This window comes from Ascaphus truei, chromosome 9 (assembly GCF_040206685.1).
Source record: "Ascaphus truei isolate aAscTru1 chromosome 9, aAscTru1.hap1, whole genome shotgun sequence".
NCBI classification, from domain to species: Eukaryota; Metazoa; Chordata; class Amphibia; order Anura; family Ascaphidae; genus Ascaphus; species Ascaphus truei.
This window is the reverse complement of record NC_134491.1, coordinates 58,633,369-58,656,081: the sequence shown is the minus strand read 5'-3', so window position 1 is coordinate 58,656,081 and position 22,713 is coordinate 58,633,369. Positions and strand designations below refer to the sequence as shown.

The window sequence follows — 22,713 nt, the reverse complement described above, 5'->3', positions numbered from 1 at the left end:
AAGTCCCGAACTTTCAAGGGGGTCCATACTCCGTCGGGTTGGTCCAAGAGGGTCAAGGATGGTTCTGCAGAAATGCCAGAGCAGTGACTACAGGTACCCCAAACCCTGGCCCTCTGGACCCTCCGGAACCGGAGCTATGGATTCCTAAATTTCAGCTTTTCACACTTAGCCGTTTTCTTGAGCTTTTTCTGCTGCCGCCATTGGAACCTATGGCGCGACCTGCTCTTCTAAGTTCGACCCTTATCGAGGGTCCAGGATTCGGGGACCCGGTGGTGGTCGAGTGGGGGGAGGCCTAGGAACTAGGGGCAAAAAGAATTTTATTTCTAGGTGCTCTAGAACTGTTTATTCCCACGCCACTTGTCGTTGAACTTGGCTAATAAGTGATCAAAGCTCTCTTTTAGAAAAAGTATCCGCTTTGCGGTTTGAACGGCAGCCAACTCGTTCCTGGAAACCTCCTTCGAGGAATCTCCATTGAAGTCAATGGGCCCATTGACTACAATGGGAAACCGCCACTCCTCCTCTCGGACGCCATCTGCTGGTCTTCACAGGAAACAGGACCAAAACAGCAAGATTCGCCATTAGAATGCATTAAGCCCTAATGGCGGCCTATGGGACCCTGCAAAATGGTGCCTGAAAAGGCAGGAAAATTACACAAAGGGCTATAATCATTAAAGAACTATTAACCCTTGTACTCCCGGATGGATCCTAGTGTGTGTGTGATGCAGACACTGATATAACAATAAAACCTGGGAACAGGGGAATACACATTTTCATGTTATAACAAGGGTTAAATCACATTTCTGGACCTCAGCCCAGTTAACCCCTTGTCTCCCTGGTGAGGTCAGGGGGTGGCCAATTGGGGTGTAACCCCTTTAATCCCGGGCCAAATCCTCCCCATCGTCACACACGCTCAAGACAGACAGAGACACACAAACACACACACACACACACACAACTCTCATCTCTCCGCTCCATGCTGTTTCCTCCTCTCCTTGTTTTTCATCATATTTTATATATTTCTCAATCGCCATGAATATTTGCACAATTGTAGGTCTGTGATGTAGATTAACACTATATAAGAAGCACAATGTAGACAATCAATTGCTGTTAACTAAATTGATGTCACTGTGTTATGTCAACAAGTACCTGATACCCTGCGGTAGGTTCATGCTCATTAGGCTTCGTCCATACTACAGGCTACGAAGCTCGTGCCGAAACAAACACTAGGACGGCAATGTAGTAGTGCATAGTGCACATGCACTACAGGGAGAGCGGCGCTTTGCAATACAAACAAGTTTGTTTTGCAAGCGCGAGCTGCGTGACGTCGGTGAGGAGGAGGAGCGTGGAAGCTAACGCTTCCTACTATGGACAAAGCCTTAAACTGGAAGTTTTTCCTTTGTAGCTCGTAAATGTGTTTAACTGTTGTAATCTAATCTGCACTAAGCTTACTATAAAGTTTGAGTTCAAATTATGGTTCAAAGTTTATGTTTAAAATGTCCTCCTTCTGCTGAAACGTACACCCGATTGATTGTATAATCGGGAACGCGCTGATCCAGCTGCTCCCACTCCTCAATGATACAAATTAGATTTTACAATCCTCCTAGCGACTGATCTTTATCAGCAAACATTTTATGTTTTGGACCACAATTCTTCCTCTGTCTCAAGCACTTTATAACCCTCTGTGGGGGTACCCAGGCTCTGTCCTGGGACCTCTTCTCTTTTCTCTTTGCACACGCTCTCTGGGTGACCTTATCACATCTCTAGGGTTCAAATATCACCTCTCTACCTGCTGTGCAGACCAAAGTCTCTGAATGTCTTTCTGCTATGTCATCATGGATGGCCCTCCGCCGACTCAAAATTAAGATGTCCAAGACGGAGCTGCTCATACTTCCTCCAAAGCCTGGCCCTACTGCCCCCTTCTATTTTACCGTTGGCACTACTACCATATACCCAGTATCACAAGCACGCTGCCTAGGGGTCACATTTGACTCCTCCCTCACATTAACAATGTAGCTAAAACCTGTCATTTTTTCCTCAGTTACATTGCAAAGATACGCCCTTTCCTCTGTCCCTCTACTACTAAAACGCTAACACAGACCCTCATTCTCTCCCGTCTCGACTACTGTAACCTTCTGCTGTCCGGCTTTCCTGCCTCTCACCTGTCTCCCCTACAATCTATCCTCAACGTTGCTTCTAGAATCACTTTACTCTCTTCTAAATCCCCCTTCCTTGCTTCCTATCAAATATGGTATTATTACAAAATTCTCCTCCTCTCTTTTATTGCTATACATTCTTCTACTTACATCTCAGCCCTAATTTTTCATGCCAACTCTTGCGTTCTGCTCAAGGATGTCTTCTGTCTACTCCTTTTGTATCTAAAACCCTCTCACGCCTAAAACCCTTCTCACTCACTACTCCACACCCCTGGAATGCCCTTCCCCTCAATACCCGACCAGCGCACGCTGTCTCCACCTTTAAGCTTATGGGTAGCACCGTGGCTATTATACATCTTATATGCACTGACCTTGGCCCCTTGCAGACGCACTTAGCAGAACACCCTTGTTCTGTCTCTGTAAGTTCTCCCTAATTACCACGTAGATTGTAAGCTCTATGGTGCAGGAACCCCCTTTCCTATTGTTACTTTTATGTCTGAAGCGCTTCTCATTATGTGTTATATTATTATGTTATGTGTGTAGCCAGGACTGGTTTGTGGCTACCAGTTTGCCCTCCCTGGCAGTAAGCCCTCATAAGAGCAGGCCTGCCAGTACTAATCATGGGGTTTCCCCACTCCCTGCAGTACCCTTGAGGGAGAGGAGGTGGAACTAGGCCTGAGTATACCCAATCCTGGGTCAAACCTGGTGCCCTACTCCTGGCCGTACTTAAGGGGGATTGCCACCCAAATTCAGGAGTGCCTCTCCCCGCTTGAGAGAGGCAGGTCACACAGCAGGTTGCCTGACATTGGGCCTTCTCTGTTCCTCTTCCCCTCGGGGGAGAGTGAGTGTGCACCTTTCCCCTGCTCTTGCTAGAGGGGCAGGGAAGAGCAAGGACAGCTGCGGGGACCCTTGACCCGTAGTGGATGTCCAGGAACCATCCTAGAGCTAGGTCGTCGACTCAGAGACTGTATTGGGCCAGCCACTGCCGTGCTTGTGAGTGCTGACCCAAATAAGGCCGTTCCTATTTCATATACCTCCTGCCTGGTGTGTGATCTTACTGGGGAAGGAGAGGGTGTATTTCTATTGTAGGAGATCGCCTCCATACATCTGGAGCCTGAAGCAGATGAAGGCGTTGTACTGCTAGAGAACCATGTGGGGTATTTACCCCAGAAGCCTGTCCTGTGTTCCCACAACCATCAGCGGACGACTCAGCCCTCTTGCTTACCAACAGGTAGCATGCACCACACACGCGGTAATGGCAGAATCTCCCACCAGGTGGGGGAACAACTGTTACACATGTATTACTGCTGGGAAGCGCTATGTGCATGGATGGTGCTATATAAATAAAGATATACATACATAACGTGCTTATCTGCTTCTCTGAACAACACTTTGTAACTAGGCACTTTATGAGCTCATCACGCTGTCACCAAGTCCAAATAATATTTATTAGATTATCAAATATTTCTTAAATGTAATAGTCTCCTGTGACAGGCCTATAATGTGCTAACATTCTCATGAAAATGTAGTGATTTTTCTGCAAGATATGCCGAAAAAAAATAAACATGTCCGTTTTTTCTGAAAACTGTGTGTGTGTGTGTGTGTGTGTATATATACACACACACACATATATATATAATATATATATATATATATATATATTGTGACAAACGCCCCTCTTTTGTAGTGCTGACGTCTGTCTGGGTTCTTCCCGACACAGTCTTCTAGGGTTAATTATACAACAAACAGGATCATGCAAAGTATTATGCTGCTTAACTCAGGCTTCTGCCTGCTTTATTTTCATCCAAGTAAGGTACTGCAGCTTTAACATGTGTAGGTTAGAGGTACTCAGATACTTTCATTCAGCAGTTCACACATTTCAGTGTTACAATATTTCCCACACTGTTATTTCAAGAAATAAAACCAAAATCATATAAGCAAATCCTATCCCTTTCAGGGATCTAACTACACATCAGAATCAGTCTCTCTAACAGCTGCTGGCCAACTAAACTGGTTCCCCAGCTTAAAACAATGCTCTCTCATTTAGGGACACAAGATACAGCACAGTCTTTTAGCAACAGCAGTAATCATTTGTTTTGTCTTATCTGTTCGTGGTGTCCAGGCAAATCCTCTGGTACTGTCATACGTGGAGAGGCCGTCAACCTCGATACTGGATGCAGGAGAGTAGCGACACCCCCAGCCCCCAGGCTCCAAGGAGAGAGAGTGAAATGCAAAACCTCTCTGCTCTAAATACCTGTGCATGTGATTAGAAGAGCAGGTGAGGGAGAACTAGAGCCATTGTAATCTGTGGTCTGGATTTTCCATCCAGCTGCCTGAGGTAATGGGAAGCTGTGGAACGGATCATTTGTAACTATTCCTGCACTTTCTGCTCTAAAATGGGGCAGAAAGCTGCCTAACATCTTTGGACTATGTCACATATCCCCCTCCCCAGCTCACACCTACTGGGGTGAGCGGCCATGGACCTCACTGGGGTGAGCGTCCTACCTGAAATACTTGAGCTAACTCCTCAGTACAACATTAAGTATTCACATGACACGAATATGAACTTCATTATATAATTTACCAACTGAAAGGTCCATCAACCCTGTATATTAATTTGTAGTTTAGATACATTTTCAACACAGAGAACCAATATAACACTGTACCCTTGACAAAATGCTTATTCTAGAGGCCTAATATACCTTAACTACAATAGCTTATTTGCATAGTTAAGTGTCCGTGACATAGTCCACACGTGTAATAACAAAAAAATATCGGTCAATTCCCCAAACACATTTTTTTTTTTTTCTTTGACTTCCAGTCCATTACATTTCCTGACTTTATTTCATAGGCCGCTGCAAACTGCAAATGACTGGACTGTTTCTTTAGCTTCTGACAGAACTCTGGGCCCGGATAGTCTTTGTCTTTATATTGTGGCCCAGAGTGGCGAGATCCGGAAAAATTCAAGGCCAGCGTTGACCTTCGTCGCTTTTGATTTGCGACCTTTGAACCTTTATGGTACTTCTTACTGCCATGTATTTTCTCATGACCATCACTCACAGAGATTTGGGATTTTTCCTTTGGGGCAATTATATGGTATTTAGAAGATGAAGCACTGATTACCTGGAGCACCTTCACCTTGATGGGGCTCTCACTAACTCTGGCTGTACCCTGTGGCATTTTACCTTTGCAGCCGGCAGGCATGTAGTCTTGGACCTCTCTTTCCTGAGGTCTACATTTATTCAGGCGGAAGTACCGCTGGATAACCAGTGACGCATTTCTCAGGGTTTGAAAGCGAATCCTGTTCTGTGTCATCCTAGTCAGAGACTGGATTTTTATAGTTGCTCCTTTCATAATGAGGAACCTGTTTCGTACCATGCGGGCACGGTAGAATGATTGAAGAACACAGGCTGCTTTATTCCGGTGATTGAACACACGAATTTTCATCCCTCTGTAGGCAGCCTGTAGGATGATAGTTGCGGCGCGTTTACGCTGATAATTTTCTCTTTCCCTTCTTCCTTGGATAAGAGCTTTGCAGTGCTTCTGAATTATTCTAATGCTTTTCTCCTTTTTCAAAATGTTAAGTTCCTCCACGAGAGAATTCTCTTTTGTGCATACATCTCGCAATTCTGTTCTCAGAGCGTCCATTTCTTCCTGGTGCTGGCTCTGAGTGTGCATCAGTGCTTCCTGCACTTCTAATTTTTCCTGAGTCAACTGTTTCTTTATTTTTTCTGCTTGGTCAGTCAAATCTGAATTTTCCAATTTCAGAGTCTCATTTTCTTGCTTTACAGTCTCTAACTCACTTAGGGCAATCTCATGGGTTTGCTTCAACATTCCCAGCTCTGTGTTCAGACCGTGGCCCTCCAGGCGCAAGTGTTGCACCTCTGTGCTGAGCGCATGAACCTCTTGTAGAGCCTTCCCGTATTTCTGTTTTAGGATAGCAATCAATTTGTCAGACTTAATCTGTTTTTCATCCATGGTGACAATTACGGTGTTGGCCTTTTCCAGACTAGTCGTCACCTCTTCCAGCTCACTCCGTAAGAGAGACTCTGTTTTCTTCAAAGCCTCGTGCTCTTGTAAAGCTGGAAGTATACACCTCTGTAACTCGGCGTTCGCTTCTCGCACCTTATTGTTAGATTCTTGCTCCTTCTTCCAACATTCTCGCTCCTTCACCAAATCCTGCCACAGGACTTCATAATTATGGCGGGCAGCTTGGAGTGCAGAAACCAAAGCCTCTTTATCCTGGTTCAAGGATTCAGCTTCCCTCTGCTCCTCCTTTTCCTTTGCCACTGTTCCCGTGACAATTCTGCCGATCACTCCGGTCTGCAGCACATCTCGGCGCCTTTCTGACGCATGTCCTGACAGCGCAGGTTTAAGTGGCTCGGTCACTTCCCCTGTGACTTGAGGGACAGTTTTCTTTTTCTTCTTCTTTCTTTTTGCTTTATTAGCTCCAGAGATATCAGTGGTACTGGGCACACGCTCACTGGTATCAGCTTCCACATCTTGCTTGCACACATAGGGCGTTGCTTGCTTTTGCAGCTGTTTGTCTTTGAAAATTTTGGGGCACACATCTTCCATGTGACCTACTTTATGACAGGCCCAGCATACTAAATTCATCTGTGGGTACGGCTCTCCTCCAGGGGCCACATACGAGTCGTCATCATCATCATCATCATCGTATGGCCTGAAGGGACACTGTTTTTCATGATTATGTACATTACAAAATAAACATTTCACGTCGGCCATTTTAGAAACCCGGCAGGAACAATTTGCTAGCTGCAATTTCACTCCCTTCAGCAACTTGCATACAGCACTTGCTAGCTGCAAATTCACTCACTTCAGCAAAATGCATTAGCTTTACAAACAGCACTTGCTAGATGCAATTTTTTTTTTTTTTCTTCTTCAGCAAAACATTTTGGTTTTCTGTTTGGGTTCAGGGTGCTATTGCATCCACACTTCGCACATTCTCTGTGTATGCTAGAAGCACAACTGATATACACATTGGGACAGACTTCACTCATAGCATCTGTACTTTAGTTCAGCTCGGCGGCCATTTTAAACCCCCGCATTTATTTGCAAACCCACAGACTTTTTAGTGTCGACCCGCATTCTCCACCATATGTGACAAACGCCCCTCTTTTGTAGTGCTGACGTCTGTCTGGGTTCTTCCCGACACAGTCTTCTAGGGTTAATTATACAACAAACAGGATCATGCAAAGTATTATGCTGCTTAACTCAGGCTTCTGCCTGCTTTATTTTCATCCAAGTAAGGTACTGCAGCTTTAACATGTGTAGGTTAGAGGTACTCAGATACTTTCATTCAGCAGTTCACACATTTCAGTGTTACAATATTTCCCACACTGTTATTTCAAGAAATAAAACCAAAATCATATAAGCAAATCCTATCCCTTTCAGGGATCTAACTACACATCAGAATCAGTCTCTCTAACAGCTGCTGGCCAACTAAACTGGTTCCCCAGCTTAAAACAATGCTCTCTCATTTAGGGACACAAGATACAGCACAGTCTTTTAGCAACAGCAGTAATCATTTGTTTTGTCTTATCTGTTCGTGGTGTCCAGGCAAATCCTCTGGTACTGTCATACGTGGAGAGGCCGTCAACCTCGATACTGGATGCAGGAGAGTAGCGACACCCCCAGCCCCCAGGCTCCAAGGAGAGAGAGTGAAATGCAAAACCTCTCTGCTCTAAATACCTGTGCATGTGATTAGAAGAGCAGGTGAGGGAGAACTAGAGCCATTGTAATCTGTGGTCTGGATTTTCCATCCAGCTGCCTGAGGTAATGGGAAGCTGTGGAACGGATCATTTGTAACTATTCCTGCACTTTCTGCTCTAAAATGGGGCAGAAAGCTGCCTAACATCTTTGGACTATGTCACAATATATACACACACACATATATATATGTATGTGTAGGTATATATATATATATATATATATATATATATATATATATATATATATATACACACACATATATATATACATATATATACACACATATATACATATATATACAGGCATACCCTGCATTAACGTACGCAATGGGATCGGAGCATGTATGTAAAGCGAAAATGTACTTAAAGTGAAGCACTACCTTTTTCCCACTTATCGATGCATGTACTGTACTGGAATCGTCATATACGTGCATAACTGATGTAAATAACACATGTGTAACAGGCTCTATAGTCTCCCGCCTGCACACAGCTTCTGTACAGGTAGGGAGCCGGTATTGCTGTTCAGCACGTGCTAACAGGCGCATGCGCGAGCTGCCGTTTGCCTATTGGGCGATATGTACTTACTCGCGAGTGTACTTAAAGTGAGTGTCCTTAAACCGGGGTATGCCTGTATATATATATATACACACACACACACACACACACACACACACACATATATGAGCTTTATCCCCTGAGGAAGTTGCTCTATGCGACGAAACGCGTAGGGAAATAGCTGGCACTGTCCTTTACGTATATTTACTTTCAGTTGTGCAATTGTGAGGAGTCTTGTCCTGCCCTGTTGCCGAGCTGTTTCTGTGTCTCATTTATTTTGGACTGCATTAAGGGAATCTGACCGCTGTGTCCATACCCTGTCACGTTGGAGGATACATACTCTCGCGGGACTCCCATTCAGGGGGAGAACGGGTGCGCGCATCCTTCAGGCATCCACGAGAGGGGAGAGTGTTGGACTCTCTATACAGCAGAGATTTACGGAGGCTCGACCGGGTGACTGACAAGACTTTATTCAATGTCATTTATTTTAGTGCACATTGTAAGTGTCCTCGATTCACTTGCATGCTCATTTTAACCATTACATTACAATATTATGCTATGGGAGCCGCGCTGTCTTCTTTTCGTTAATATATATATATATATATATATATATATATATATATATATATATATATATATATATATATTATATACACATACATATATATACACACATACATATATATATACACACATACATATATATACACACATATATATATATATATATATATAACACACACACACACACGCAACAAGAAAAGATTCCCAAGAGGAGCACTCAGGTTACCAGAGAATAATAAACAATTTATTAATAGAACATTGTAAAAATAGGGGAGAGAAAAAAATAAAATGCATGGGAACCTCCAGAGTGACTCCTCGGCAGACCCTAATGGACAAAAAATGTCATGACAGACATGATTTATACTCAAGAGAGGGTAATAAAGTATACAGTATATCTGGAGTGACTAGGCTCAGTAAAGATAGTTCTACTGGGCTAGAGAGGAAGTTGTCAAGACTTGTAAAGCACAGCAGGTAAATATGTGCACCCAAAATAGAGGTAAAGTACTACAGAGAATGATATAACTGTGCCAATAGAGACAAAATCCTCAAGGGGTTAACTGCTACAGTGAAGCATATAAATGTGAATGGGGAAAACAGTATACCTCCAAAACCTGCCAAGATAAGCAGCCATACCCCATGTCACACAAAAATCACAGCATCTCTACACATATGTAGCAGCGACTAGCTGCAGATGTCACAGAGCATGTTACAGTATGAGTTCCGAATGTGCGTGGTATTTTTCTGTTTTTTATATATATATATATATATATATATATATATATATATATATATATATATATATATATATATATGATTTACATCAGAGCCATGAAATCTGGACTGTTTTGATTGTTTGATTATTTTATGAGCATGATAGACACTCAGGGGGAATCCACCAGACCCCGCACCATGAAACCTAAGCTAAGAAGTAAACTGCATTTAAAAATAGCTGAGTAGGCTACACATGGTATACATACTTGCTCAGAAGAAAAATATAGCACTATACATAGTACAGTAGGATCATGTCACATAGCTGCAGCACAACTATAGCCTACTCATACGACCTTAACCCTTTCAGTGCCAGAGGGTCATACCATGGATACTCCAGGAAATCCGTATCACGTGACCTTTCTTCGACACGATCACGTGACGCTATTTCTGTTGCGGCAGGACATGACCCGCCTTTTAGTGCGATACACGATCACGTACAGCCCCTAAAAACCGAGCACGGGGCGTGGCTGTCTCCAGTCCTCAAGGGCCACCAACAGGCCAGGTTTTCAGGATATCCCTGCTTCATCACAGGTGGCTCAATCAGTGGCTCAGTCGTTAACACAACAAAAGCAGGAGATGCAGCTAAGACCGGATGTCACCACCACAACATCCAAACATAGAGAAAAAAGAAGAATGCCCACCGCACTCACTAAGTGTCCCTGTAGTAAGTACAGTGCTAATACAGAGGGAAGGAAGGAGTGTGGTCAGACCTGTTACAGCAATCCCCCCCAAAAGCCCAAGTAGCATTATTATTAGTGTTTATTTGTCATACACCAACATATCCGTGTGTGGGATGAAATCATCTCATGGGAGAGGGAGTGGCTCAGTGAGTAAAGACACTGACTGGCACTGAGAGTTTGAAGTAGGGGAGCCTGGTTCAATTCCCGGTGTTGGCTCCTTGTGACCTTGGGCAAGTCACTTTATCTCCCTGTGCCTCAGGCACCAAAAACATAGATTGTAAGCTCCACGGGGCAGGGACCTGTGCCTGCAAATATGTCTCTGTAAAGAGCTACGTAAAACTAGCAGCGCTATACAAGAACATGCTATTATTATTATTATTATTATTATTATTATTATAATGTTGGTATCTTATCGCATGAGCTGCTGTTTTATTCATGGGTTTTAAGTGTTACAAATCATGATTTTCTTACTCTCTAGCTTTGGATGTTACCATGGTAAAACGTATAGACTGCCCTGGACAATGGGGGGGAGCTTCATTTTAACCTCCCGACACTTAATATTCCAAAAAATGATATCTCCTGAACAAAGCATCCGATAAAACCAGCTTTAGAAAGGAAAAGGGAGACGATTTAAAGCAAGTCAAAAAATAACGTGAACATGTTTATAGATGAGGTTTTCACACCTCACATGTTCTGTCTGGAGACGGGCTGCCAGACAAGCAGTATGTCGTTAACAGTGAATCTAATGGAGATGTGGTGGCCAACGCCAGTCCTCAAGGGCCACCAACAGGTCAGGTTTCCAGGATATTGCAGCTTCAGCACAAGTGGCTCAGTCTTTGACTGAGCCACTGATTGAGCCACCTGTGCTGAAGCAGGGACATCCTGAAAACCTGACCTGTTGGTGGCCCTTGAGGACTGGAGTTGGCCACCCCTGTATAGAAGAGACCTGTGAGGTAGTGAAAGTCAATGTAAAACTATTAATACACGTAATTGTCTTGTTGGTCTGTAATAAATCTGTACTTCTCGAAGGCTATTTTGGAGAGCCTGAGACCGATTCAGCTTAGTGGCTCAGTGGAGGCGGTCAATGACCTTGGTGCATATTGGAATTTAGGGGCAAATGTCTTGAAAACTATTAATGTTTTAGGTAACATGCCGCTCTGCTTCTGCCAAGTCTGACTACAAATAGGACAACCCGAGACCTTCTCTTTGGGGACAACACTTGTAGGAGTTGTGGCATTCGCAGACTTCTGATGAGGATCAGATTGACAGCTCCTGTGCTTAATTCAAGTGGATGTGGCTTTGGCGTAGAATCACCAACATCGCGGTACCATTGTACGGGGGGCGATAGGGTGAGTCGCAATGCGGTAATTATCTCCACCGATAATTATGGGTTAATTACAGCATTGCGATATAATGGGGGAGGTAATCTTATATTTCTACCATTATGTCACCAACTGCCCCCATCCGGGAGGTGCCAAGCTTTGCAAGCAAGGCAACGGCACTATACATTGACACGGAGTATAACCAGACCGTATTGGTGCAATGCCAGGTCACCTCTGCGGTGTGGTGCTAATTCCTTCCGACAGCACACTGCGCTTTGTGCAGAACGCCATTAGTGCCCCACCACCAGCCCCAAAATGCATAACCTCAGGCAAAGTCCCGTCCACGCCCCATGTTGAGATGGAAGCGAGCAGCACAGAGCGGGTAAAGCAAACTCAGTAATGGCTTGGTAAAGTAAAATATGACACTGCTTTTATCATTATCACTATAGTTTTATATAACTTTCATTTGTCTTCAAAATTACATCTACCAGCTCAAGATATCGATATTTTTTTGAAAACCATTAAGATAATACAATACCGGTGATAATTGCAAACTTACCCTGATGCCAAAAAAAATGCAACGTTCATAACTTGTTTTATCCCATACACCATAAAAAGCCAGTTTCGGAAATGGTGTTATCAGCTGTGATGCAAATGCCACTGTGCCTCAGTGTAACGCTCTCATTCAGTGGTATGCAAACAATGCTATTTAAAGCAGGTTCCCTGGCGCAATAACTCACGGAGAACAGCCACGGATTTATTAAAGAATAAAATTCGATTGCTCTTAGTGAAATCTTAGGCCGTGATTATACCGAAAGTCGCCGGACATGTGACGCCGCGCAGCTGAAAAACAAATTGCCGTAATCAAATGTAATTAATACCCAGCGCGCCGCGCATACTGCAAAGCGTCAGCCGCGTGGAGACTTTCAAAATTGTGTTCTTGAGGCGACGGCCGCGTCATGTGAGCGGTTCAGCCAATGAGGGTGAACCGCTCAAGGCCACGCCTCCGCCACACCTCCCTGTCTCCTCCCTCTTCTCTCTTGTCTCCCCTGTATGTTCAAGATAGCGCAGGGTGATGTCAACGGATCACGCTGCCGCTTAGGCCTTGGGCTGTGATTATACCGAAAAATGCCGGCGGCGTCGCATGGCGCCGCACGGCACAAAAACTAAATACATCAATCCAATTCAAGTAAATATACCTGTCGCGGCGTGCACGCCGCCTGGAGCTGCAGGGCGGACGACTGGAGAGGAGAAAGAGGATTTTGTTATTGGTCGGCGACGGTCGCGTGACGTGAGCAGTTCATCCAATGAGGGCAAACCGCTCATGGCCACGCCTCCAAGCGTCCTCTGCTACTCTCCTCGCCTGTCTCCCTGGTATAATCAAGATGCCGCTCGGCGGCAGCCCAGAGTGACATCACAGGATAGCGCTGCCGCCCTGCAGCTCTTGGAATAATCAAGCCTTATGCTATTTTGTTTTGTACCAGGGAAGCATTGATACATAGTTCCACTTCCAAGGCTATATATTGTATGTTCAGTACACAAATTGACACATTTAACCCCAATCCCTGCCAAAGACACCCGCAACGGGGAAAACGTCTTGGTTATTTAAATTCCTAGTTTAACCATTTCACCACTTGCTCCAAAATAATAAAGAAAAATAAGAGATGACTAGAGCAGGGGTGGCCAACTCCAGTACGCAAGGGCCACCAACAGGTCAGGTTTTAAGGACATCCCTGCTTCAGCACAGGTGGCTAAGTCAATGACTGAACCACTGGTTGAGCCACCTGTGCTGAAGCAGGGTTATCCTTAAAACCTGACCTGTTGGTGGCCTTTAAGGACAGGAGATAAACACATTACCCATGCGCTTTCTTTTATCTGAATTCATTTAAAAGCTAAGTTTCCTCTCTAATATCTGTAGCCCGGAGGCAATGCATTATGTTCATGTCCAACCACATTTCCCGAGTGTAACTGGACAATGAGTGCTCTGCACTTTGTGTTATTTGATCCAAGTCTTCAATGCGTCTGTCCTTGCTCCTCCGGCTCAATATCCAGCGATCTGCAAATGTTGAGCGCAGAGTTATTGGTTAATCCCATTTACCCATAATTTGGCGGTGTTCCAGGCGCGCGTCACTCATAGGCTGGACGCCAAGTGCCAACGTGAGCATAAGCAAACATCATCAGGGTAACAAGAGAAAAAAGAACTGGAAAATGCGGAGTATTGCGGAGAAATAGCCCAGGATAATAATGTCAGATTGCAAAGCTTACAGAAGGCTGCTGGATATGGGAGTGATTGAATGCGCAAAGCTTTGTGCTTCTGGCAGGGCTGGGTTATAACCACAACTTGTTTTTAGTCACAGTTTTAAATAGTAATACAAAAAGAAAACGGGAACGGATGGGAATACGTGACATAAAAGTGATAACAGTAGTTATGACGTGAAACATAATCATATAGAAACCATAAGCAACATCTTTAATCATAAAAACTTCTGCTCAAGGATGTCTTCTTTCTACCCCCTTTGTATCTAAAGCCCTCTCCCGCCTTAAACCTTTCTCAATGACTGCCCCATCCCTCTGGAATGCCCTTCCCCTCAATACCCGACTAGCACCCTCTCTATCCACCTTTAAGACCCACCTTAAAACCCAACTCTTTACCGAAGCTTATGAGTAGCTCCATGGCTAATACTATACACCTCATGCATAAACCACGGCCCCTTGCAGACGCACTTACTAGAACGCCCTCCAACTATCTCTGTGCATTCTTCTACTTACCAATTAGATTGTAAGCTCTTCGGGGCAGGGACTCCTTTCTCTATTTTTACTTGTATGTCTGAAGCACTTATTCCCATGATGTGGTGTTTGTATTATATGTTATTTTATATTCTTATGTCACGTGTATTACTGCTGTCAAGCGCTATGTACATGAATGGCGCTATATAAATCAAGATATACATACATACTGTAAATACATGCATATACCACTACCATTTACATAATACAAAAAAAGAGAAGTGGGTAGAGTTGACAGGGGGAGAGTGGGGGGAGAAGGAGGAGGAGATTGGGGGGGAGGGAGGGGGAGAGTGTGAGGAGGAGAGTGTGGGGCGGGTAAGGTGGGGGAGTTTGAGTGGGAGGGAGGGGGAGATTGGAGGGTGTGGAGAGTGTGGGGGGGAGGGAGTGAGAGAATGGAGGGGGGAAGGTGGAAAGTGTGGGAGGAGGATAGTGGGGAGGGAGGGGGAGAAGTGGTCACCATTGTCCACACACTATGGACAGAAGTCCGGAAGGGTTGCGGCTGTGCTTAGGGAGCTATTGTCAAGTGCGACTCACAGTCTAGGGCAGGGGGGCACAAACTTTCCAGTCTGTGCCCCCCTGCCTACTCGTGCTCCTCCCTCCCCCTCCTCCCTCCCCGTACCTGGTGTCCGGTGTTTTGTGAAATCATGTGACGTTTGACCCCACGGCGTCTGGGAACCAAAACTTTTATACAATGACGATATAATAATAATAACTTTATTTCATGTAGCACTTTTCTCCCAATGGAACTCAGAACGCGTCACAATTACAGCACAGCGCGCGGTACGCAGCACATAGGAATGTTACAGACAGGGATGAAATGTATCATGATAACGATATTTATCGGGATCAATATCTAGTGGGAAGCATAGCAAAGAGCACTAAGCCCACAATACAAATCCAGGTATCAATCCCTTAATTATTAGGAATGCATTTTTTCATAATAAATGTTAAGAAAAAAAAAAAAGCTTGTGCAAGGTATTACTTTTAACAAGTATAAAAGCATTTTAAAATAAACTACATTTGAAAATAAAAACCTTACTTTGCCCTATCCCTGGACATAAGAGATTGGGATAAGGAGAATGGGGTCAATGCAGGGGGGTAACGCTATCCTCAACCGCCAGTGAATGCCATGTCTGATAGTAATACCGTGATAACAAAAATACAAACATCGACCTTCGTCATATCTTATTATCGCACTAACATGGCTATGTCACCCGACTCCAGTGTCTGGTTATACAAGCCCACACGGGAACATGTCTAATACATACACCATGTATGATGTGCTGGGTACATTATGGATTTCTCCAGTTTCTGTTCTGCGTGTCATGCGCTGGTGTATTAAAGAGCCCCTGAACTAAAAAGCTCGTTGTGCCTGGTTGCCATATCATTGTCACTGGATCAATATGGAGCATTCGCACAGCGAGTATTAGTTTTCAGGGGTTTAGAGGAGATTAGCAAAACCTCATCCATTAGCTCCACATGAGCTGTGAAAATAGCTCAAATCTACTATTAAACGAGGTATTAACGCCGCTGTGCGTCTTGTATCAGTGAGAGTCCTGTTTTGAGTAGATGGACAGGTCTGCCATTGATATTGGAACCTACTAGACATGGAGACTTTGTTAACCGAAGGCAAATTCAATTCAGTGGGCTATAAACTCTCTCTAACAATAAAGGGGTATGTTGCTGCCCAAGGGTAGTAGTATTAGATAACTAAACTCGTGTAAATGTTACGCGTCCAGTGGATTTATTTAACTCCTTTAGTGCTTGTTTGGCCTTTATAAATCCCATATGAAAGATCCTATTCATGGATTTTGAACATAGTATTTGACCCTGACCCAAGACTTATTTGTTTGACATCTCTTTGATTGTGGAATGTATCCTTGCTAAAATAAATCCCAAATCATAACCCGTTTCTGCCGTAGAGGGACCCGCAACGCAGTGCTCTGCATACCTTTCAAGCCCCTCAGAAAGTAAAGAGGTTAAAGTTCATGCACATGACTACTATTCTCTGGTAGAAAAAGGGGTTACAATTGTAATGTGTACTCTAAATATAACATTCTACATTTGTTTTTAGACCCTGATAAAATCATTGTTTACCTAAACAGCAAGGGCCATATTTGCTAAGCGTTCCCAGGGTTGACACCACTCCGGGTTTGACCCGGAGACTACGGGTTTCGGATACGTATCTCCGGGCTACGGGTTTACCTGAAAGATCTCCGGGCGGCGGCACCGGCATCTTCCCCTATCAAATCCGTCCACATGGCTCCGCAACGTTAAATGGAGGCGCATTGCCATGACAACGGGGACGCTATGTGACATCACGGCGTAACACGGTGTCACGTTGGCATGATAACGGGACGTTACGTGATGTCACGTTGCCATGACAATGGACGTTACGTGACGCCTCGGAGCCATAAGACATCCCGTTGTCATGGCAACCTGGCACCACGATGTCATGTGGTCATGGCACCGCGCGGCATTGGACGTCGCAGAGCCATGCTGATTGGACCTTGCAGGATGAGATGCCGCTGCCGCAGGTGAGAGAAATTAATATATAAATACTGTACATGCAAAAAATTGAATTGCAAAAATTCTCCGGGTTAGCCTTCCATGAAGGTGGCAGTCCTAAGCGTTGCTCTTCTGCAAGACATCTTCCGGTGCCAGAACCTGGCCCATTCAGGTGTGTGAAGGAATAGTGCTGCTTAGTAAATATGGCACTGTGTTTTATTGTGATCTAGATCCTTGTTATCTAATGTGCAGCCTTCAATTGGTTGTTAAGTAATCATATAGCATCCTCTTCTGTAGAGTTTGCCAACATTACTGTAATGATCACCAGGAAAGTGGTAACATCTGTCCCAGTGAACAGCAGCTGGTAATTAGACAATTTGTCAATACAACTTTAGGGTCGGTCTTAATAGCTCCTTTTCTAAATATTACATTTGTGTGCTTAGTGACTAATGGGAGCCTGCAGCTCGGAGATGAAAACTAGGGGGAGGGATGAAATCAAATATACCCACCAATAGCAGGACAATCTTTTGGCTCGGGACTACATTCTTATCTTATTCCTCCCATAATGAAAAGTCAAAGCCACAGCTGTTTGCCTGAGTAACATTCAGAAACTGGAGAAGCCTGTATTTTTTCTTGCTGGACTTAACTGAAGGGTTCGATCATTTTTCCTGTGTTTCTCGGAGTAGAGGGCAAAAGAGCTTCTTTTCTCATGATGTCAGACAGCGAAGGAATAACTGTGGGTAAGTGCCAGATTTATATTTACCTCTGTATGCTGCACAGTGGGGTGGGACTGTCTCACGTTTCAGCGTCCTATAACTCTACTAACAGGGCCACTGTTAGACTTTGAGAGGCCTAGAGGAACTGGCACATAGAGGTCCCTGTCCCCAGAAGGACGTTCTGGGCCCCTTAAGAATAGAAGCAATTATATATATATATATATATATATATATATATATATATATATATATATATATATATATATATTTAGTGATAGTGATAACGTTACTATACTTGCAGTGGGTGCACCTAGTTTGGATGTCAGCACTGTGAGCTCTACAGAAAGGGACGTCACTGCCTCTCTGGCCAAGAAGGAGTTAATGACTAGAAACAATTCTCTGTGCACCACTGTACTTAATGCAGTGCGCATGTATGTACTGTATGTATATATATATATATATATATAATATACATATATACACATACATATATTATAAATATTATATATATACATACAGTACATACATGCGCACTGCATTAAGTACAGTGGTGCACAGAGAATTGTTTCTAGTCATTAACTCCTTCTTGGCCAGAGAGGCAGTGACGTCCCTTTCTGTAGAGCTCACAGTGCTGACATCCAAACTAGGTGCACCCACTGCAAGTATAGTAACGTTATCACTAAACCACTTCTCCTACTATAAAGCAATTCATTGTGTTAAAAATACTAATTAAAGCACCACTGAATTCTACCCCAGTCGCTCATTAACTAGCCCCTTAATTTTATCTGTATCATGAGGAACTTCAGGGGTAAAGAGTACGGGTCATACACTTCTGCAGGCTTGAACAGCACTAACGTGTTTAATGTAGCAATCTGTGGTACTCATTAAACCTTGTTAATTTTGAAAGATTCCTCTGGCAGTAAATGGGGTATTGGTGCTCTCTGCAATTAAGTGCTGACAAGGCCACTGCCCAAATCCACTTATACAAAACACCATGCAAATACAATAACTGTAATACACACACAAGGGTGCTGATAGACATAGATGCTTATTCCAAAAAGTAATCTTCAGCCCTTGTCAGGCCACTGCTGGATGCTGAATGACATACATTCTTTTAACCAACTCATTATGCAACACATTTAGAACCAGTATCTTTGTCGCCTATCCTCTTGTTTATGGGTACTTTCCCGTATACAGACACTGAGTGCTTGTTGTAGGGACTTTGCCGTTTGGCAGAGTCTATGCTCCATCTGTGTTTTCTATTCACTTCCTTACACTGCATCGGATCTCAGAGTTGCTATTAGAGGGTTGTGGTTCCTTACAATGCATCTGATCTGAGACGCGCTACTAGAGAGGGTTGGGGTTCCTTACAATGCATCTGATCTGAGACGCGCTATTAGAGAGGGTTGGGGTTCCTTACATTGCACCTGATCTCAGACGCGCTATTAGAGAGGGTTGGGGTTCCTTACATTGCATCTGATCTCAGACGTGCTATTAGAGAGGGTTGGGGTTCCTTACAATGTATCTGATCTCAGACACACTATTAGAGAGGGTTGGGGTTCCTAACAATGCATCTAATCTCAGACACGCTATTAGAGAGGGTTGGGGTTCCTTACATTGCACCTGATCTCAGACGTGCTATTAGAGAGGGTTGGGGTTCCTTACAATGCATCTGATCTCAGACACACTATTAGAGAGGGTTGGGGTTCTGCATAATCTACCAATATAATGATATGGTTCGTTAACCAAAAAAGGGTTGAAAACAACTGTTCTAGGTACTGCGGTTGCCTCTCTTCTCCATGTTGCTCCATCGAATTTTCTGATTTCATCTTCTTGTGGTCTTGATCTTTTGATATCCTTCGGAATCCAGTGGCGTACAGTACCATCTTTGTCCAACAATGGTCATTTCTTTTCCTATACTGTATGTACGGCCCACTGCCGTTTTTTATTTCTTCACCCTTGTGATGATGTCACAGACTTCTGTTTGACCTCTAACCCAGTCATTCCTTTTCCTGTCTCTTCGGGTAATACCCAGCATGCATCTCTCCATACTTTTTTGAGTTATCTGAAGTTTCTGCATTATCTTCACATTTAGGCTTCAAGGATCGCATGCATACAGTACGTGAGCACAGACAGAATACACTGGGAGGGAGGGTGAGAGGGAGAGAGATTTGCACATGCGCACACACAAGTACAAAATACATTCCGAGCCACACATGCTTATTATATACTGTTATATACTGCTGACATTGTAGGCCTGTTTTTTTGGATGCTACTCCCTTGTTTTTGTTGTTGATAACACGCGTTTGCAAGGCATTGTAAGCTTTCTAAGAGCTGAATATTTGGGATTTGCTGTCAGAAGCCATCTTGGTGGATTAGAAAAGTGTCTATGACCCCTAACATTCAAATCAAACTCAGCCATGCTATTTATGTCTGTGTAATATTATGCTAATTGTACTGCTTAGTTTTATGGACCGTTATAATTTTCAGCTCCAGTGACCATTGGTTCCCAGGATACTTACTAGGGTGCTGGATTGCGGCTTCCTATTGGCCCACGTGACGCAGAGATTTATATACCAGGAAGAAACCCGGGAGCACATTTCCTGGTACATAACATGGTCCCTATCATACGTGTTCAAGAGGGACCCGGGCATGCGGCGGGTTCCATTCTAAGGGCTCACCGCAAAGTGAAAATCGTCGGAAAGCGGAATCGGCGATTTTTGCCATGTATGCATGCGCAAACTGGCAATTCCCTCCTTCTGCGCATGCGCAACCTCCGTTCGGCGCGCACAAACTTTGTTCTGCGTATGCGCACCCTCAGCAACTGCCCGTTCTGCACATGCATGACCTCTGACTTCCCCATTCTGCGCATGCACAGACATGGCGGCCCCCTTCTCGGTACCGTATCAGCAGATCGCCGAAAAGCAGGGCCCTACTGTATAATGGGATTGTCATAACATTTTATGACTCGATACATAAAACGTCTCTGCTCTACAGACCCATATTTTATCATAAAAGATTTGTTCAACAGTTTAAATGGCCCAGAAGCCAAACAAAAAAAACCCCAACGTAACAGATATTAAAGATTTCAATAACCACTACATGTTGCTTTTGTTAGAGTCTAGTTTAGAGTTCAGACCTGACAGAAGAAAGAATATTGCAGCAGAGACAAATAATGAATTAATTAGCGTCAAATTGTTATTAAGCTCCTGCAATTATTTTGTGAGCATGTGTCCAAAGAAGAAAACCACTGAAGAATTTTCAAAATGGTAAAGTTATGAAAAGAGTCAAATAAATGCAGTTCGTGATGATCAACCAAGTAGATTTCTATATTCATACGACCCATTTACCAAGATAACCCACTTGTAGTACTCACAATATCTGCCGTTAATACTGAACTTGGTGTTGCATCCTAAGCTGCTGTAGGAGAGATCAATGCTCTGCATACACGGGCAGCAGTTATATGGAACTTAATTGATGTGAAACAAACAGGCCACCTAATCCATCGCTTACCTAAACTATTACAAATCTGGTGGCGTTCAGAGATATCCATAATGGTCCCCATTTAATTGGCGGTCTTCTTTGTACAGGAAAATATGTGAATCCCTTTTTATTTGGATCTGAACTCTTCTCCAACACACACAAGGTGGTTCCGTTCTCAGCATATTGATTAAGGGCCAATGATTATTTCACCCAAGTACTCGTGTTCTACGTCCCTTATTACTAACTCTCACTCCCGCAGCCCACGCTGCACCCCAACTCTGCGTTCTCTACCACTCACAATCAGACTCTCCATTAACATATAAAACTTTTTCAAGGAGACCTATCCAACTTCTATCTTTTACTTTCATCCTAGAACAGTATAGTCAGAGTCCTGATGATAATAGCTAAGAAACTGATAAGTGCTAAGAAACACACACAAATTTTAGCCCAACCAACTGGTCCAGGAACCCAGCAGCCCACACAGCATACATGGACGCATGCTACACATGTACACACCATGCAATAGGCAAGCACCGTACACATGCCAATGCACCAGATATACAACGCACAAACTCCATCTACTGGATGGAGGCCTCACCAATGATCTTCCAAAATGTATATTATATCCGTGTGTCTGTCTGCCCAGATGAGCTTACAATCTATGTGTTTTTAGTGTTTGGTGCCTCAGGCACAGGGCACAGGGAGATAAAGTGAATTCCCCAAGGTCACAAGGAACTCAGCCTGGGATTTTAACCAGGTTCCCCTGATCAAACTATCATTGTATACAGAGTCGGTGTCTTTACTCACTGAGCCGCTCCTTCAACTCATGCATCATGTATACAAATCACATAAACAAATCACATACGTAGCCAGGTACCCCTTAGGCTACTAATTTCCATGCCTAACACATAAATCCTGGTACCACCGCAGGCAGTGTTAGGGCTAAATCTATGCCCTGCTGCTGTAAACAGCTCCATAGACTGACAGGAGGTGTATGCCTTAGGCCTTGGTACTGCCTGTCACGGGGACCAGGACTAATACCAGGGATCAATATCGCCAGACAGAACATGAGAGTTTATAACATTAATTTATTGGAAAAGTATATCCACAACTATACAAAACACCAAAACATCACAAATACCAAACTGGGGAAACTGGGGGATACCCTGCATACCTAGTTGCAGGGACCACTTTGCTGAGATTTCCCCTGTTCTCTCTTCTTGCCCAATGCCTACAGGACTGGTTTTCAGGCCTGAGACCAGCACTGGAGTGGACACTGCAGTTTCTCCCTGTCACAGCAACACCTCTGTAACTCTCTGCAGGCTCAGTCTCCTAGGGGCCTCCCTCCCCACCTCTTTATACACTTAAAACATAATATTGCAACACTCAGGGCCAGGTGCTACATACATGCCCAGGCCCTGATTGGTGGGTAGGAAGGTGCT

General features: G+C 44.0%; 1 protein-coding gene across 2 annotated transcripts in view; it reads left to right on the top strand.

Annotated features, from left to right (window-relative positions):
- Nucleotides 1-8,464: 8,464 nt before the first annotated feature.
- The window catches only part of EML1 (EMAP like 1), a 100,069-nt gene continuing 85,820 nt past the window's right edge, over nucleotides 8,465-22,713 (top strand). Inside the window, exon 1 of one of the 2 annotated variants that reach the window (XM_075615106.1) lies at nucleotides 8,465-8,487. Coding sequence is in view for 1 of the 2 variants with exons in the window: in XM_075615103.1 (XP_075471218.1) it covers nucleotides 17,782-17,812 (31 nt within the window). In the remaining variant the exon portion in view is untranslated. Of the gene's footprint in view, nucleotides 8,488-17,654; nucleotides 17,813-22,713 lie in introns of those variants that run through there. The other variant, XM_075615103.1, reaches the window with a different exon arrangement.